Source organism: Platalea leucorodia (assembly GCF_965183815.1).
Source record: "Platalea leucorodia genome assembly, chromosome: 2".
Classification (NCBI taxonomy): domain Eukaryota; kingdom Metazoa; phylum Chordata; class Aves; order Pelecaniformes; family Threskiornithidae; genus Platalea; species Platalea leucorodia.
Window position 1 is genome coordinate 58,786,518 of NC_138824.1, and position 19,679 is coordinate 58,806,196.

Here is a 19,679-nt window from a genome sequence, read left to right on the forward strand (position 1 = left end):
AGTATTTTGTCATGGAAGGGAAACGTTTCCATTCCTGGGGTATCTAGGCAGACAGATCTAAAATGTATTGGTTCTAAGAAAACGCATCAATTCTCAACCCAACAGATGGCATGGGTGTGTTAACTAATATAGCAACATATTTTCCATTAAAATATGGGAAAAAACAACAACCCCCTCCCCATGTTTGTTGGTTGGTATAAATTCAGTGAAGTTGTTGGTTATTTTTGGGATACGTACCAGAGGGCTGCACATTTAGTTTATGTAAAGTGATAACAGCAACAGCCTGTTAATAAGTGTTTTGTATGGAAATATACCTAGAAAGACACGATCTGTCTTTTTTGGGAAGGGAGTTTGCAGCCTGAGGAGGAAAATAGCTAATGAGACGGTCTACTGCTCGTTATTGTAATCTGAAAAAAATCATAATGAATTAGGCTGTAAGTTTGCTAGAGATGTGCCTTCAGTTGGAATTGGATGCTGCCTTAGTGGATGATTTGGGGAGATCTTTCTTTTGCAAATTGGATCAGTGTGTGCTGAAACGGTGATAATCTGACTTTAATTAAAAGCATAAATTGGTTTGGAGTGTGTTTTTAAGCTACCCTTCTGCATCACATCCAGAAACTTTCAGCCCAGCCCTAGAAACCTGTTACCCCTGGTTGGTGAAGGAAAACGTAGGGGATTTGTATTACCCGGTAATGGCATCATATGGTTCGGTTTACCTAATTCGGAAGAACCATTTCAGACGGCTGTGCGCCGGAGCTGTCTTCCAGCTGGATGTGTTTGTAGTAAACTGCATGCATCTTTGTGTGGCTTTCCTAATGGCCCCAGTCAGAGTCCATTCACAGCAGTTCGAATGTTTCGGATTGTATTTTCCAGAGATTACCTCTGAACGTGCCCCTTGATCGCAGCACAGGGATGCATACATGTGCGCCTTGTTCCCGTCTGCCCGATTAGCGGGCATATGCTCCCAGCCTTCGGAGAAGCACGGCTAGTAGCCCCAAGCTGAAGGCTGCTTGCTTCAGATTTCATTAACTTTCTGCTTCATTATTCCTTCCTTTTAACCAGTTAGAGCCATCACTTGCTTTTCTCTAAACTTACCCTAATTATCGGGGGTCCCAGCCCTGTAAATCAGTACACTGCAGAGCTGTCTTAAACTGGCCTGGGAGACCCCGTTCTGATCGGACCTGACAACTGTAAGCTACTGTTCCCTCACACTGTTTAACTCAGACCACATTGGGAAAACGCCTCTGTCCCTCTCACCGGCAGAGATTTGCATCCGTCTGGTTTAAATCTACTGTCATGTGCTGTCTTGCTGATTGGTATTAGCCTGGATATTAACTTTGATGATTTTTTTTTAATTTTTCCCCCCTGAGTTTGCCTGTTTTCTTGCAAAGCATCTCTATTCAGCGACTGCATATTGTTAAAGTCGTTCCTGAACCTCCGTGAGTCAGAAGCTTTAAAGTTTTATTAGCCCCATAAAAACTCTTCACAAATGAAATGACTTTTGATAAGTGTGCATTTTGACAATGCGAATTTGTTAGGGGCTGTTGGCGACTGGAAGGAATTTGGGGTTGAAACTGCAGTTGGCAGGAAGCAGGGAGCCCGGCACCCCCCGTCTCCCTCCCCTCTTCTTCTCCAGGCCAAGAAACGCATTTTATTTCAGAAAAGCATGCAAGTATTCTTCATGCAAATCAGCTATTAAACAGATTTGTAAATTTACATTCACAAAAATAGTGAATGGCCACAGGAAGCACGTGTCTTTGGAGATTTTATTTTGTGCCAGCTGGAGAATAGCTTTTTACATGGTTCAAGAAAAATCTACAAGTTATTTTGGTGTTGTTTTCACATGCGAGTCGTGAACTCTACTATGGGCTTTAATATGCTTTGGATACATGGAGAAAAGGAAGATTTATATAGCAAAACCAAAGAAGTATAAGTACATCGGTGCTTTCTGACCTCCATGCTATTTTAGCACAGGCAATATAGAGATTAATTACAAAAATTAATTGTTTTATGCAAATTTATTAACATGCCGTTTTTGTGAGTGCAGACAGTGCAACACATTGTGGTTAGTACAAATATTTGTGTTTGTTAGACATGTTCAGCAATAGCGGACACAAAAGTCATGTTTTCTACAAGTGACGGTATAGAAATACTTAGACATAAACCCCAAGCATTTTATTTACCAGTTATAAAGAAACGAGGAAGGTAAAATTGCGAGGTGCTGGTGATGACTGCTTCAATAAAAGTCCAGGAGTGACAGACATTTTGGGAACACCAATATACTGGCTGTCTAGCTTTTTCCCCACATCATTTCAATGAGTTTTCTGCTCAGTGCACTTTTCTGTCAATAGAAAATAAGCTTTCTTTTTCTTTTCTTGTGCCTTTAAATACATATATATTGTAGAAAGAAGCAAGACTGACAGTTGTGAAAACCCTTGAAGAGTTTGACTTTGGCCATGCTGAAAAGTGTGTTAGGATAAACTCCGTGTCCAGCGGTCTTGCAGAAGAAGATCTAGAGGTGCTTTTGCAGTCCAAGACCCTTCCTTCAAGCATGATGCTGCCAAAGGTTGAAAATGTTGAAGAAATAAGATGGGTGAGTAGCTGCCTGTTTACCAGCAACGCAGTAGCTTTTGACTGAAGCTGTTGGGCCAAGTTCACACAGGCATAGAGATGAATGGCTCTGAGTTATGAGGAAGGCTGCAAATACCATATAATGTCATTGCTTGGCTAAGGTAATTGGGAAATGCATCTGTTTAAACGTGTGTAAGACGTGCTATACCAAAAGCATACGTGAAACACCTTGCATTTATAAAGAAAACCAGACTTATTTCTCCTGCGGTCAACGAAGAACCGATATTGATGTCAGAGTATAGTGTCAAAAATAGAGGCATAAATATCTGTCTCTTTTCTAAATACCCTAACATGCAAAATTACTGTCTACGTCCGTGTGCCTTAGTTACACGCATTGTAAGCATTGTAAGCAGGAGATGGGGAAACCATGTTAGCGACATATGAAAAAATGGGTTGGGGGGAAGGTCACTCCTTGGGGCAACTGGAGGAACAAACAGGAAGCTTTTAACTAGTGTTTTTAATTAGCACAGATATTATTTCCTGAACAGTTCTCTATTTCTTCCTTTTTAATTGCTGACAGGTGTGTTTGTGTTTCACGACTGACTTTTCAGCCAATAAAAACCTGAAATGTAAATGGTTGGCATGTCAAATTACTTAAGAAAACTTTGAAATAGGCCTAATTATGCTATAATTGTTTTAATTGTCAAGAAAAGGGGAACATTTGTTTAGATATACCATTATTTCTGTAACATGCCAGTAAAGGAATAATGCTTAATTATTCACTTCTATATTTTTGCAAACCGCTAGCTGAGCAACGAGCACACGTGCAAGCTGTGATGAAAGGCAGGCAGGCAGACGTATTAGGATCTATTTTAATCTCAGCATCTAACCTTGATCAAACCGTTAAGATCAGGCGTGAGCACACAACTGAGCAAACACGTTGGGTACGTGACAAGCCCCATCCGTTCCGTGGCACTGCCTCTTCGGCCTCCGCTGCTCATGATGGAAAGTACACCGTCCCCTTCCACCGACATTTAATTAAATTAACCAGAGTATACCTCTCAGGGTTTACAGCCATGTAAGTGTTAGACGTAACTTGTCAGTAATGAATATTCATGCTTCCAAAATGGCAGGGCCCTTGCTGCCACCGAGAAGGTTTTGCGGGGTGAGGTGGGATGCGGGGGGCTCTTTGTCCCCTCGTCCCCTTCCACCTTCCCTCTCACTAACTTTGATTTCCCTCATGGAAAACAAGCCAGCCCCAACAACTTCTGCCTCATTGTCCGCCTTTTGCTTCCCCCTCACTTTGCCCAACCTTTGCACACAAAGAGCGCGCTCCGCTCAACACCGCTGCCGTCTTTTCCCAATCCTCCCAAAATTCACTCCGGCATGATTTTTCAGCCTCCCAGAAGCTGTTTATTTCCCCCCACACATACCCCCCCCTTCATTTTTATTTATGTGCAGCAGAAAACCTGGAGGCTGATGCACAACTAAAAGATGGGCTTACTTGTTTTCTTTTGTGTGAGAATCTCTTGCTTTCCTTTTGTCCCTAGTGTGGGTACTTGTTTGACTGGCATGGCTTATTGGACTATAACAAGCGTAACTCTCCCTCCTTTGTGGCGGGACAATTCTCCCACAAATCCCGACCAGTGTGCATTCTTCCCGACACACTATTGGGTGTGCACTGGAATTGAAAGAATTGCTGAGGCCTTGCTACTTCATCCCCTCCCCAAGCTTTGTGGGTTTTTTTTCCCTCCGCCTTCTTTTTTTTTTTCCCCTTTTCTCCCTGAAATGAACACTTTACTGGGCCGGAAACATTTAATCGTCTCCTTTTGAAAAAAAAAAAAAAAAAAAAAATTAATTGAAACTTCTCCACTCGCTACCTTTTGTATTGGTGCTTATTGCAAATTTTTTAAAAGGGAGAGGAAGGGATACAATATTTAATTAAACATGCTTTTTTTTGTTTTGTTTACCTTCAAAACAAAAGACAGCAAAAATCCCAGGAGGGTGACTTTTAAAATATTTTAAAATGAAAGAGGAGCTCTGCTGCTTTAATTTGCACCTAAAATATAAAGGCAGTAGTGCTTTTTACTTTTTTGTTCACTTAAAAATTAAAAATCAGATAGGAGTCTTAAGAATATATGCTGATGCCACTATATTACCTCATTTTCTGCATTTGCCTGTATGAAGTTTACTGTTTTCTGTCGCTGTAGTACCTGCCATACTGTACACTCGCACGTGTGAATTGCATTGATTATTATATTTTTTCTCCTTGCACATTTTTGGGTGGAATTCTCTTCTCCAAAGAAAAGTTACTGAGAGGGCCACGGTGATGATGCAAAGCAGGGATGAGAAGGGCAGAATTCTTCATCGAAGAAAGCTGTGATTTATTTTGGCCTAATTGTAAAGTTACTGCAAATTGCTGGAAAGCTTTTTTTTCAAGATCTGGGTGATTAGATTTTCCTTCTTTTGGGGAGGGGCGGTGGGGGGAAGCTAAAAGGGGAAATAACACCTCTAATCCAGCTTCTGGTAAATAGGCTGCCAGCTTTTAAAATGAGTTTCCTTTCTATTAGTCAGAATATTATGCTAAGCCTTAAGCATTAGTTTTTTATGTTGCCATAGCAGCCTTATTCCTGCAGGGTTGTGACCTGCGATGATTACAGTACAAAGCTTATAGGGTCTTGAAACCCCCTTTGAAGATGAAAAGTCTTTGATGGTTTATATTTATGCAAATCTCTTAGATATGATTTACCCAACTGAGACTGAATGGAGAGATGATTAAAATTCCCTTTCCTTTGATATCCATTAATAGTCGAATATTCCTTAAATTTAAAATATATGCATATGTTATTTTTGTCTTTATTTACTAACATATTTTCGCCGTACCTGCGTTATGTTTATCTCCGCGCAAATTACTCAATCTGGACAGGCATAATAGATTTATAATATAGGGCTGAGGGTTTTTTCCCCTCTTTTTTTTTTTTTTTTTTTTCTTCCCTTTTGAAAGGGGAAAAATCTGTGCAAGAGCTTTTGTATGTTTCCAGATGATAGATTTTGGAATTTGGGCTACCCCACTGGCAGCTCAGAGCTAGCTGTGAACTGGTCTCATGGAAAAAATTGGCAAGCTTTGGTCTTCAAAGAATTAAACTTCCTTTTTAAGGCCTTCCTAGGTAAGCTAAAAAATTATGAAGAAAAGCCTATTGAACAAAAGGGTAACGGTGCCGTAATGAATAATACGGATGCCACTTAGAAGGCTGGGGAGCACTTCCAGTGATGGCAGTGCTGGACCTGAAACAAAACCGGACCTCAGGTACAGCAGCACTTCATTGTTTTCCAGGGCCCGCGGATTTGCATTTCACTAAGCCAGGGTGAGAGGTGCTAAGCCTGGATTTTTTTTTTTTTGCAAACCAGCCTCCAAACTTAGAAATGTATGGGAATGCTGCGGTGTCGAATCGCAGGCCTTGTTAAAAGCTGGTTTAATTTTTTTAATTATAAGTTTTTGGGGTGGGGCAGGGTGCTGTTACAGCCAGGTGGAAATTTAACATGTTTTATATATATGTAGACTGTTCTTTTTTTTTCTCCTCTCTGATAGCTCATACTGTCTAGTTTTAGTTTTCAGACAAATTCTTACATCACCTAAAAGGCCGAACACTTGTAGAACCAATGAATTTTATCCCTTTTGTGGAAACTGCAGTGGGCTTGCTCAATTTTAAGGTAAGCGGGTCTTGAAGTGTTCATATTTTGCTATGTCAGCAAACTAGGATGAACAGAATACTCCCCGGTCTCCCCCTAATTTCATCAAGGAAGAGAGGTTAGAAAATACTAAACATATTTTTCAATCCCCCAAAACATTTGTATGTTTAACTCTCATGTTCGTATTGTAAAAGCCGTCATAAATTCAAAATATTTCAGTGAGAGAACAGTTCCAGGTAGCCCATGCCAAATAACAAAACCTCTCTACATTACTGTTATCATTTTTAACACACTTGGAGTGGAAACGTGATTCTCCAAAGATCTGAAATACAGTGTTGCAATACACTTGGCGCTTTAGTAGCTATTGAACTCGACTTTTGTATAACATTTAATTAGAAAAAAGAAATCATCATTTCACTATTGTTAAACTGGCATCTTTATAATGGTTTCTGCTGATAACATTACAACCAAATTTTATGTTAGCATTTTTCTGTGTGTATGATGGGGTGTTTAATGCTACGGTTAAAAGTATAATTAACCTTGAAAATAGCAAATATCTGAAGAGCGTGCTCCTTTTTTAGGGTAATTTTAGATCAAATCTTATTTTTAAAGTGCATTGTAATATAAATTACTCCCCAACCTTTATTATCAAGCCCAGGCTTTTCAGAAAGGCAAGGCAGGGTGGTAACAAAACAGAAGATCTCGTGCTTGCACCAGGAATTCAGCGTTCCCCTCCCAAGCTCTAAGGGAAAAGTTTCGGACCAGCTGAGGACACACACATCAGAAGTACCTCCAGAAGCACCGGCAGGCCTCACAGGCAGCCTGCTCGTTTGATACAGCCATTTATCTTACAACACACGCTAACATATCTGGGAACGTAATAAAGCAGTAACCAAATAGACACACTCCTGTCCAGTGTACATATACAGAATTAAATCATATTTTAAACCGGATGAGGTTTTTCTTCACATACAGCATTTTATAGTGGAATTTTTAATATTGCAGTTCCTGATGTTGGCAGGAGAGTTGCCTTTTAAAGTACTCTGGTTAAGAATAATTTCTCGTCCCAGCAGCTGCCATAGAAGAACGCCCACTAGTAGAGCTTGTAATTACATCCATCTTTCTCCGCGTACCTTAGCCTTAAAAAATACTAATATTATCCAAACATCGATATAAAATAGTAATATTTTGGAAATGCACTTCTTCACAGAATAGCTACAGCAGCAAAATTTTGCTTGCTTTTATTTTAATACTTTTTTGCAGCACTTGTTGCATTTTTAACTTCCTTAGTTACTTTTTAGTTATATGTAGCATTAGACTTTAAATTGGCAATCCTATATGGAATCCTTATATCCAACAAGGAATCCACAACAGTTTTAAACCATTCATACTATTTTTTTTAATAAGAGATATTCTGGTCTTCATTTCTGTTTCTCAGGCAGCTATATTACATGACAAACTAATTAAATGTAATGCTTTTAGTTTGCTTTTAAGCAGTATTTGACAAATGTTTTGTTTCATATTGTTACATAAATATCTGAAGTACCGATCCCAGTAATGCCCAGGGCGTTATGTCAACCAGAAGGCAGGGAATCTGCTACGATGTCCTGTATTTACACAGTCTAGGCATATAGGTGCTTAGGGAAAGATAATGTTTTCTCTTTTGCTGAGTCATTTTAAAGCACTGTGCATAGTCGAGCACCTACAATGGCTTTGCTTAATAGGAGCAATTTTAGCTGAAGGATTTTGGTAACACTGAGTTGCTGTAATATCCTCTGTAGTCTCTCGGCGTCCTGTATTTCTGTATAAATTAATACTCTGTTCTCATTTGAAGGCTGTCTGTGAAGAAGCACTGAGAACAGGATCCCAGGCTGGCTTTCATTTGGACGCAGTCGTCTTTGGAGGAGAGGATTTCCGTGCCAGCATAGGTTGTTACCTGTGTGTTTACTATAAATGTTAACGTATAGCATTTGCGTTGGAGAAGCCCAATGTGATTTATGGCCATTGCTTTTCCGACAGCAATAATTAAAGTAATGACAACACTTGATTCTGCATTTTACATTTTCACTTTTCTCCTTAATTTTTTTTCAGTGCGGACTGTATCACTGGCAAATTAAAATGTGGTCCCTGTGTGTTACAGGGCACTGACAATTTCTTGTGTTTCTTGCCATGCAGTACCAAAAATTAATGAAAAAAAACCCAAAACAAAACCTGTTGAGTAACTGAAATTATTTAAAAATATGATATCCATAAGAAACATGTACATGCTTTTAAGAACTACATTTAAAGTCCTAAAATTCCAGCATCTGCTTCATCACTGCTTTATAAGCAATTATCAGTCAGGCTTTTGACATCATGCACAAATACTCGCCTGCTACATTTTGCTTTCATAAATTTACTTTAAATACGTCCCATGTCAATACAGCCACGTATTCACGTGAAAGCACTATTAGCCTTCTTCAAAAATAAAAAGTATTTCACAATTTCTTTTATGAGAGGCCACTTAGCTTCTTATTAATCTGATTTAGTCTAAAGATAAAAGTGCAGAGGTATCAACATTTAATTTAAAAATAAGTATGTTAATGTAAACATTAGCATTGCTTTATTAAAATATTCCTTACAAACTGGAAATGTGTGTCTTAATAGTGACCCTAAGGAAAGGGAACAAATTTTTTTTTTTTTTTTTCACATCAGCCTTCACGTGAGCATGTTGCTTGGCTGGTGCCCTATGAGCACATGAAGTCTTGTGAATGTTTTTGCTTCTTCTCAGAAGTCATCTACTATCATTTTTTCATCCAAATACTAAAGCTTAAATATTCAGCTTAGGACATCAGTTGTGACAAGAATCAGAACCAAGGAAAGTGCAATTCTATTCTCAGTGTGAATTTTTTAACCATTTAGTTGTACCCAGTGTATCAATTTGTGTAAAGCTTCTCTTGCTGTAATGCTTCTCACTGTACATACAGTAAATAATATAATCAAATAATTACTTCATGTTAGTCTCAAGTCAGCAGTCCTTGCCAGCCAAAGCTTCCACTGACTTCAGGCTTCTGATCTGAACTAAACCAAAATCTGAATTTTATAAGCGAATGTTTAAAGAGAGGTGGGGTTTTTTTGCTAAAGCAGCTTTTTTTTTCCTCAGAAGACATTGATTTTGACAATATAGCCTTGCACCCCTCTTCTGTTTTCTAAATTGGTTAAATGAAATCTCAAACTTTCCTTTTTTTAACATAGGAAATATTTAAAATAGAAAGGTTTAAAACACTCTTGTCAGCTTTTCTTTGTTTTCATTGTTTTCGTAGGTGCAACAAGCAGTAAGGAAGCTGACGACATTCTATATGCCAGGCAAAAAATAATAGTCACAGCAAAGGCATTTGGCCTTCAAGCAATAGACCTTGTTTACATCGATTTTCGAGATGAAGATGGGCTCCGCAGGCAATCAAGAGAAGGTGCCTCAATGGGATTCACTGGTATGGCTTTCTGCCGATGTCTCAAAATAATGGATAGCTTCTTCAATTTAAATATACTGCTACATTTACTGTCACTTTAGACAAATAACTTGGGTTTTATATCAGGTCATTTATCAAAAAACTCAGTAATACCAAGCTCTTCTGTGTTTATTAGCACCTTTAAAATTGGGGCTGGAAATTTTGCCTGAAAAGTCACAGGCTGCTTTTTAAAACCACATCCCATGAAGCGTGGGACTGTTTTTGAAGAGAAGTTGGGGCAGAGGCTGTGCGGTGATTCCTCCCATCACAGACCATGGGAAAGGCGATACTGTACTCTGCAATGACCACTCTACAATTGCTTCTTAAAATATGTGGTTCCCTTTCTCCTATTTTTTTTAAACGGCAGTTGTTAAAAAATACTTCTTACGTGAAGGAGTTGAGAAGGAAATCTCATATGCTAATTGCTAGGGGAAAGTTATTTTCTGATTATTTTCTTTGATTTGTTTTTCATCTCCTGGCTCCCCTCCCAGTAAGTGCTGGTGACACCTACGGGTATTGGCAGACAGCAAGAGCAGCAGGCTCCTTGCCCCAGCGTCCTGTAAGGCAGCCTGTTACCCTGTGATTGGTGTACCAGATCACTCGGACACCCTGGTGGGACAGTGCAGCCACCAAAGATTGGGGTTTTGCAATAGAAATCAGCCATTTGACACATGCATTAGAGAATTCTAGCATATAGGACGAACATTTTACGTTATTTGTCTCTGACCATCATTCAGGATATACGTACAGTAATAGTACATCTCTCAGGTTTTTGTTACTAAAGGCATGGGTCCTGGTGATGCCATCTAGCAAACTATATTTTTACAGTTAGCGGTGTAGGATATTTTAAAGCAAAAAAACAAACATTCTTTTAAGTGATCGCGACGTACCAGTGAAAGAATAGCAATCAATGCTCTTCAGCACAAACTCTGCCTTACTCTGTTGAGCTTCAACATTTGCAAAACCAGATCTTGTTTCAGAGGCAAAACGGCTAGCTCCTCACAGCTACATTATCCACATCCATGTGGACTTCCACCCTTCATTCGTCTGCGATTGAAGTTGGGAAAATAATAGAGCTCCTGAATGGTAGCACCTGCTGATGGCTACCTAATCTCGACCGATATTTCCTAGCTTAAGGAAAGGCTTGATTTTTGAAAAAACTTGAGCATCTGAACCTCCTGTTGACAGAAGATGGAGTTGCAGATGCCTAGCGCCTTTGAGAGCACTCTTTTTGAACACTTAATGTGTATTTAAATACTTAACTCGCTGCCAATTTAGGAAATTTAGAAATGCTCAGTATAAACAATGTTAATGGTGGTTTGGACTCCACTGACTTTACGGTGGAAGTTGTCTGACATCAGGATAGGCTCCAGATAGGAGACAAACGAAAAGGTCATGTATGGCAATTTAGGGCATAAAGTGAATTTCTAACTCGGCCATAGAGGTGTCTTGCCTTTCCGTACGAGGAGGAAAGATCTGTAAAAGGTACAGGCTTCGTTAAGGTGAACGCAGAGCTCCTGCTTTTTGCCTCCTGCCTTTCCACAACTGTCATCAACATATTTCCAAAATCCAGTAAACAGCCTGACAACCATAATTAGAGATGGGGCAATACTGACTTTTCTGATTTGGTGGCCAAAAAAAAAATTTTTAAAAAAATCTCTTTAAGTCAAAACAAAACAGCGTTTTTCATATTTTTGGTAAAAAAGCAAAAAAAAATATTTTAGGTCGATCCAAAATGTTTCACTTGTTCTTCTGTTTCCTTTGCTTTCAGTTTATCTAATGTTTTTATAATCTTGATTGCTTGTTTTAATTAAAACAAAATGTCATTTCAAAATTGAAACCAAAACCATTTCATTCCAAAACTATATAAATGAAACATTTTAACATTTCCAATTTAATATTCATCACAGAAAATTACAAATGGGTATTAGCTTAATCCATGACCTTGTATAAAGCAGAAGTCTGCAGATCGTATTTGCCGCTGACAGTCCTCTAATAACGTGAGAGTAAAATACTGAAATGTCACCTTAATAACAAGTTCGAAACATGCGATTCTTGCTATTTTTAAATATTTCGGATCGCTTCCTGCTACTTCTTCACAAAGAATCAAAATCATTGAAATCAACAGGACTAAAATGAGCTGAGGCTTCCGAATTCCTCTCTTAGCTGGAGAACATACTCTTATTTACATGCATAGGGCCAAATTCACCACCCTCAAAACTAATGCAAATCCAAAATATTCAGCAAAGTTATATGTCCTTAGATTTTCCCATATTCAGATTTGGACCAGTAGAATTGGCCTTAATGTAATCCAATATGTTCACTCAAGATTAAACAAGCGAAATAATATAACGAAGAATTTACCAGCTATTTAGTTACTATTGTGACCCTCATTGCTTATTGTAGCCAAGTTTTCTTTTCCAGTTATCTTAAAAGCAGCCTTTTTGTGAGCGTGTTTACATAAAATCAAATGTTTTCAAATGTAATTTAGCCAAATTAATAGATCTTTATATATATTATATATATATATTCATATTTTTTTAAAATATATGTATACCCACCCCCCCTATATATAGAGATACACACACACACACACACACACACATATGCACCCAGCAAGATGTTTTACAATACCAGAACCTGTGGACTTAAAGTCAGTGTGTTGCCTATATAAATGGTCATCAGTTTTAGGAATATTTATGTAAAAAATTAAGTAAACCTTGCCATAAGCTTTAACAGCTGACTTAGTCATTATAGAAACTCCTGTGCTACATGCTGAGAAGCCAGATATAAATACGAAACACTATCGGTTTCCTCTCTTTTTGCAGTCTTTTGTAGAAGACTAAAATGACACCATCATACAGTTACCTAAAAGACTTGACAGGTATTGATTTAAAGCACGATATATCAAATGGTACTGTAAAAAGGATTTCATGGTCATAAATTTTAATGTCTTCCAATTTTGCACTCTCTCAGTAACTTGTCAATAACAACAATTCTGTTTAAAATATTTGCTTCATTCCTGCATGGCATTATGTCTCTTAAACAGTTATTTGGATACATAATCGATGACAAAAATCAACCGAGTGCTATAAATCAAAAGTTAGGTTATATTCTCTGTAAATTGTTCAGTAGTGTTTTAATGATAAAAACTATAGCTTGCTGCTACAGATATCTTTATCAAAAGCGAATCTTTTTACAGAAATGTTTTACACTTTAAAAAATCATATGTAAATGTTTTTATTTTTGTTATAATTATAGACTGACTTTAAATATAATTTCAAATATATTCTACATTTTTCCCAGAAAGTTAAGCTCCTTAGGTTTTTGCAGGAATTATTTGTACACCCTTCAATTTTAGAATTAGTAGTTTAGCTAGGGAGAATTTGTTGTATTACAAATAAGGAACATCATAGTCTTATTAATGGTGACATTTGATTAAATTGACTAAAGAACCGTTGATTAGACCTAATGTAAAACACATTAGTTAAGAAAATTTGTCTCCATGTAATTTCTTTCAAAAAATATAGTTCTTACTGAGTTTTAAGCTTTTACTTATTTTTAAGCTATTTTTAAATAGTTATGACATTGAAATTTCAAACTGAATATTTGGATGCCCGTAATATCATAAACTAAAGGTTGTTTAATAGGAAATAAAATAAAATTGAGCTACTTATGGTTTTTAGCAAAGAAACGTAGCAACACTAAAAAATTACTTTTTCTTTGCTCATTAAATCAAGTAGATTGTGCTGCTGCATCCTCAGATTTTTTTTTGCACTCCAGGTTATCACTCAGACCCACCACAGTCTGATAAAAGTAATCCCAGGTTTTTTGCAGCGGTAATTTCATTTAAAATAGGTGTATCTCTGCGGTCGCGTATGAGACTTCTTACACCGAGCGATGGGCTGATTTCTTACGTACGGCTGGCTTAACGTCAGTAAGAACACGGGAGCAGACCCCATTGCGCGCAGGAAACCTCCTTAGGTCCTGACGCTTCACATTTTCCTTGCGTGCAAAAACCTCGCTCCCGCGAGAGGCTGCAGCGTGCGGCGGGACGGCGCGGCTGTGGGACCCTCTGTGTGCAGGGGACTGCTCACTTGATGGCAGGTTTGCAGGATCAGGCTCATCCCTCTAACTAGTTTTGTTATCTGGCAGGGAGGAGAGTCATTTATTCCGCGGGAAGCTGGGAAGTACGGTAGCCTCTCTTTATTAAAACACTTTGAAACCAAAGTGCAGAAATCACACCGGTCTGTGAAATTCCCTTAGAAATGAGCTAATAATGTCAAATGTTACACTTTTAAAACTGTCAAACAAATTAGATATGTATTTGGTTTAAGGTAGCTAAATACAACAACAGATTAAAGCGGATTATGGGGCTGTCTATTCACGTTTGAAAATCTCTAGTAAAAAAAGGCAACATCTATTTTTATTTTCTCAATGTATGTTTATACAAGAAAGGATAAAAAAAAAAGTGCTTCATAAAACCTCAAGGCACCGCTGGTAGTTGTTTAATATGCCGGTGACTAAATAAATATTGCAACCTACCTGCAACTGCTAACTATTGCAAGGAGAACAATTTAAACAACATTGAGGATTTTATGATGCTAAGCCAATACTGAGAATTTAGGGCTTGATCCTTAGGTGACTGGTAACTTTTCAGTCCTACAGATCTCTTGCCATCTTCTTCAGATCTCATTTTCTGAGCGCATTTTAATACAACTTATTTAAGAGTGGCTGGAGCTGTTATTTATGTAGTTAAATTCAGAGATGCATTTATACTTAAGTGTTAGTGACTGCCCCGGACAAACAACTGCACCTGAAATGACTGAGAGAAGATGTATGGATTGAAATGGGGAGGGAGGAGAAAGAATCGTGGGTTCTTTCAAACTATACTGAATGCAAGCATAGCTCAAGGTATTTTTATTCTTAAAAAAATCTGGCAAAAGGCTATCTGCCTGTGTCCAGTTTAAAAAATAAAAGAAACCAAGTAAAATAATTAGTTGAAGAGCAAGAAAGTCTGCGAGGCATATGAGAGCCTCAAGTGGTTGGAACATTTTGCTTGAACATCTGTTTGTCGATGCATGATTCTGGTGTTATTAATCTTCTTTGTAGGTAAGCAGGTGATTCACCCCAACCAAATTGCTGTTGTCCAGGAACAGTTCTCTCCGAGCCCTGAAAAAATAAAGTGGGCACAAGAACTGATTTCTGCTTTTGAAGAACATCAGCGATTAGGCAAGGTAAATATTTTGTTAATATGCCATAGTGGAAACCCAACTTGAATAATATTTAAGATTTAGAAAGATTGGTGATGGCTCTTTGCATTTATCTTATGAAGTGTGCTGTAACTGAGAGTAGTGCTCGTGAAACCTGTGTCTGGATAGAGTGTATATTTATTATAAATGTGTCACTTCCCGATATATTTACAAATAGACTGGCTATCTTTTTCTCCCCCCCCGTTTTAACTTTAATTCTTTGATTACACAGCCTTTTGAGCACCTGCATATATCTCCAGCATCGGTGAATTAAAACCGCTTCTCCATTATGCCACAGAATCACGGTGCTACTATCATAGGAAAATATTTGCAATCAAAAGACAGGTAGCCTGGCAGATGACTCAGACTGCTTGTGCAGACATCATTTATGGAAAGAAATAAACAGATAAGGAAGTCTTGGTTTTCTAAAAAAATCTCTTATGTCGGTAAACCTGTTTCCCTTTTAGGGGTTTGATCCTGCAAACGTCCTTAGTAGCGAGTGAATTTACTTTTGAGCAGAACTGCTTGCAGATTGTGGTTCTTAATCATTAAAAATGGGAATGTTTTATGTGCATTTGTACCAATTGCTGGACCTGAAATTTGGATAGAGGAGAGAGCAAATTAACACTAGAATATGATTGTTCCTAATTTAGTGCATCATTGAGTCTCACGTTTCCTGCTCTGTGGGTTTCTGCTATGTAAATATTGCGGTGGTGATGCACAATCTGTCTCCACTTTGTGCCAGTAATACTTAAATTAGGGGTCGCCTGAAGGAAGATTTTATGCTAGTTGCGGCATTGTCAGTTAATTATCTTAAAGGTTATTTGCTATAATCCAGTTTGCCTCTTTTTGAAAGAAAAAAAAGTTGCAGCTAAATATGTTTATCTTAGTTGCAGCCAAGCCCGGGCTAGTTAAAAAGCAAAGTCCCGATGTCAGAACGGGGAGTGCAGATGAGCGGGAACAGTTTGCCTGTGCTTCTGCGGCATTCAAGTGGGAGACAAATGTCTTCGGTAGTGAAGTTCATATATAAGACTGTGCATAGGGTCTCACTTTCTCCAGTGCCGTATAAAGGTTTTCTGTACATTTCTTCGCTTTCTGGTGGGTAGAAATAGATTGGGGGGGGGGGGGGGGGGGTGCGCCTTCCCCATTCCCCTACATTTCTGATACTGCAGATGTTGTACATTAGAAATGCTAAAAAGGTCAAAGCAGACATGATGCTTTCATCCCCGGGTAAAAGTGTGACAAGGTATTTGCTATTGCTCTGCCCTTCTCTTTGCTAGGCTATCGCATCCCCTCTGTAGTACCGGGGTGTTTCCAGTACATCCACGACTACGATCTTTGGGTGCTGTCCTGAGCAGTTATTTCAGGGTCACTCTTAGGATGCTGTATGCCTGCATCTCTTTGTTCTGTTCTCTAGATTTTGAAGTGTAGCTGTCTTCGTGCAAACGATTTAGAAATAGAAAATGTATGACTGGTTTTACCCGTTGTTCCGATTTACAAAGCTTGGCTCTCTTACAAAAGGCATCGTTTTAAACATACTGCTGGTGCAAATGTGTAGGCAGGTAGATGCAGAAAGAAAAAAGTCAAGCGACATACTCAGCCAAATATTGTTTATGTTTATGATGTGTATAAGGCTATTCATTCAGCTGAATTTAGTGTCAGAAACTCATCTAAGGAATACCCCTATCATATGAACAATAGGTGAGGAGACTGGGCTAAATTTAACTCTAGTTCCAGTATTAAACAATCGTGAAGCCAAACGTTTAATATTGAAGAATTCTGTATTAGGCAAGCATTAGTCTTCGGACTTGTTTTGAAGCTGTTATTTTACTGACATAATGCTGGTTTCTTGCTTTTATCAGCCATTCCGGGGGGGTTGTTTGGGTTTTGGGGACTTTTTTTTTAATAAATGCTTTTAAAATAGGTTATAAGCTTCTATAATCAGCTGCAAGAACAGATTTGCTGAGCATTTGCGGTTTGGGCTATTTTTTTAACCAACCAGGTTGCATGCTTCATATATTTTTGCATGTAGCCGTCTATCAATAAAAAAGGACTGGCAGGTTAATACGTGAACTTCTGGATCTTGTACCACTGCCGTATTGCCGGGCTTCATAACAGAATTGGAAAAATATTTTTCCGTGTAGTGCTGCAAACTTCTTAACCGAGTTTGCGATTTGGTATTATAAATGTGTCAGTAAGAAGAGCTTGGACGGTCTGATTACTTCATCTTTTTTCCAAAGCAAACATATCTCACTGAGGGAGCCTCTTGCTCCGCGTCCTAGCGACATGCTAAAATGTAAGTAATAACTCTTCCCCTACCACCTCCTGACAAATACTCCACACAGCGGTTTTAGTAATCCTCGTGTCCTAATGAAACACCTCTTCTGTTTTCCTTTTCCTTTTATTATATTGAAGTGTTCATGTCAGTAAGACTAAAAATATAGCTGTGGTTAATATGGTTGAGACTTGCATGGTTTTGCCATGTTATTAATCAAAGTTGAAAGCCTGGAAAAAATAAATGTGAGGGATTTGTGCGGCTGTTTGTGTGGTAGATAAGTTACTGGTCTGCAGTCTCTGGGTTCATAGTTTGTTATTAATTGGGTTTAAAGTTTGATGCCCTTAGTCAACAATATTTTATATTAAAATACAGTAATAAGCTTTTATAATCTATTCCAGTTTGAGAGCTACAGTTGCCGTAATAATCTGTTTTTGAGAGAAGGCTGAACCAGGCTACTTCATCCTGGAGGCTGAAATGCTTTGAAATAGTAGCCCCCAAATGTGAGTACTGAGGTCGGGAAAAATTAGGATCTCAGATGAGCACTGCAGAATTGGAGATGCTGAGGCAGTGTCCAAACAGAAGCAAATTAGAGAGCTAACCAGCTAGCCAAAACTGCTTGGGCTTATCTGACAGAGATAGTCCTGTTTGAGGGGTTGTTTTGGTTTGGCTTCCAGGTTGTTTTGGTTGTGGGGTTTGACTTTTTTTTTACATTTCTAATCTGACTGAAAAATAGCATATCTAGGAAATAAATGATAACATCGTATTTTGGACGATTAGAAGACAAATGTTGAAAAAGTACATTTTGTATTTTATACAACTAGTTTTTAAGTGCTTTCTTTTGTCTAGAACTTTGAGATCTAAAAATGAAAAGTGCTTAAAAAGAAAAGTATTACTTCCGTATCATTTCAATATTTTTCCAGTAGAATTGCATTACTAGGGGATATGATTTTCAAAATTAAAAAAATTCATCCCATAGAAAGGAGGCGTAGCTGTTGGGAAAGTCTAAATATGAGCTAAATGTCAGAGTGCGTTCAAAAATTAAAAAGAAGGATAATAAACATTGTTCTGGTAGTCTAAAGGACAGTTTCTGTTCTAAATTTCTGAAGTATTTGTACCTCATTAAAAAGGGAAGTTATCCAGATTAACTGAGTCCAAGGAGGTAGAGTTAGTGGGAGAAGTTACTAGCTTATTTCAAGAAAAAGATGTGACTTCTATCAATGAAGGTACGATAGTCTTTACTATGTAAGTAACTAACTCCTGCGATTACATTACCAATACATTGGATACAGGAATATAATCCCTTCTATATGTATTTAGTATTTATATATGACAAGAAAGTAAGACATTGAAAATGCATTTTTGAGCCATTCGACTTGTAAATACATCAGGCACAATATCATTATCGTAACGGGATCTTCCTGAATTGTTTGGTTTTTAAATAAAATTCACACAGAAAGAAAAGCAGAAGACTAAAGTAAGAGGTTGCTTACACATTTATCTCATGTACAAATTTATAAATGCTTTCAAAGGACCCACACAGTAAACCAGGGAATAGTTAAACACTGCTGCCGAAGTCACCTGTCACGTAAGGATTATTTAGAGTTAAGGTAAGTAATTCACAAACCCAAGCTGTAATATGGGTTGAATATTTCAGATCCCATGGGGCAAAACAGAAGAAATATCTGTACATGCCACATATGAATGCACAGAGTGCTTCTAAGAAGACCTTTAGCATATGTTTCTTGCATTATATTCTGTGCCATTGTATATCATGTTCCCGGTGGCTGAGGAATAATATATGTGAACTCCAGCAATTTGACAAACTATACAGTTTCTTTTACGGACCTTTCCAGGATTATGAAAAATCTTAGGAATGCATTTATTTACACAGCATCTACCCAACAAAGGAATGGAAATTTCCAGCAGTGGCTCCCTTATAATGCTCTTTGTTTAGGAAAAGCTACCCCAAGCCACTGTATCTTGGAGACGATGCGCCCTCGTGCTTGGGCCAGATCCAGCTCCCACCGCCACCCGGGGAGGTCTCTCCCCGCTGCCCTCCCTCTCCCGGCAGTGCCGCGGCCCCCGGGAGGGTTCTCTGTGTATGGCCCCAGCCACGAGGGATCCATCCCGTCCCAATCCAGCCCACGGGTGCTGGGAGAGCCGGACCGTGCCCCGGGGGTGGCAGGCTCCTCCAGGCTGCCTCCTGGGAGGGATGTGCTGGAGCGTCCCTCTGGCATGGGGCAGTGTGGGACCCCATCAACCCTCAGGGATGATATCGCACTTTATAGGGCATTATATCTCGGGGCTTTATGCCGAGCTGGGGGTGAGGAAGCAGCCCAGCTCCCCGCTCCCCTCGCCCAGGACAGACTGCAGGCAGAGCTTGGAGGTGCCACCAACGAA

General features: G+C 38.7%; 1 protein-coding gene across 1 annotated transcript in view; it reads left to right on the forward strand.

The window, feature by feature from the left end:
- Nucleotides 1-19,679, forward strand: part of CLYBL (citramalyl-CoA lyase) — a gene marked incomplete at its 5' end in the record, with an annotated part of 176,462 nt that overhangs the window by 145,640 nt on the left and 11,143 nt on the right. The window contains 5 exons of the mRNA XM_082337278.1: nt 2,405-2,593; nt 6,181-6,282; nt 8,096-8,189; nt 9,564-9,731; nt 14,862-14,986. Of these exons, the coding sequence (XP_082193404.1) occupies nt 2,405-2,593; nt 6,181-6,282; nt 8,096-8,189; nt 9,564-9,731; nt 14,862-14,986 (678 nt within the window). The remainder of the gene's footprint in view (nt 1-2,404; nt 2,594-6,180; nt 6,283-8,095; nt 8,190-9,563; nt 9,732-14,861; nt 14,987-19,679) is intronic.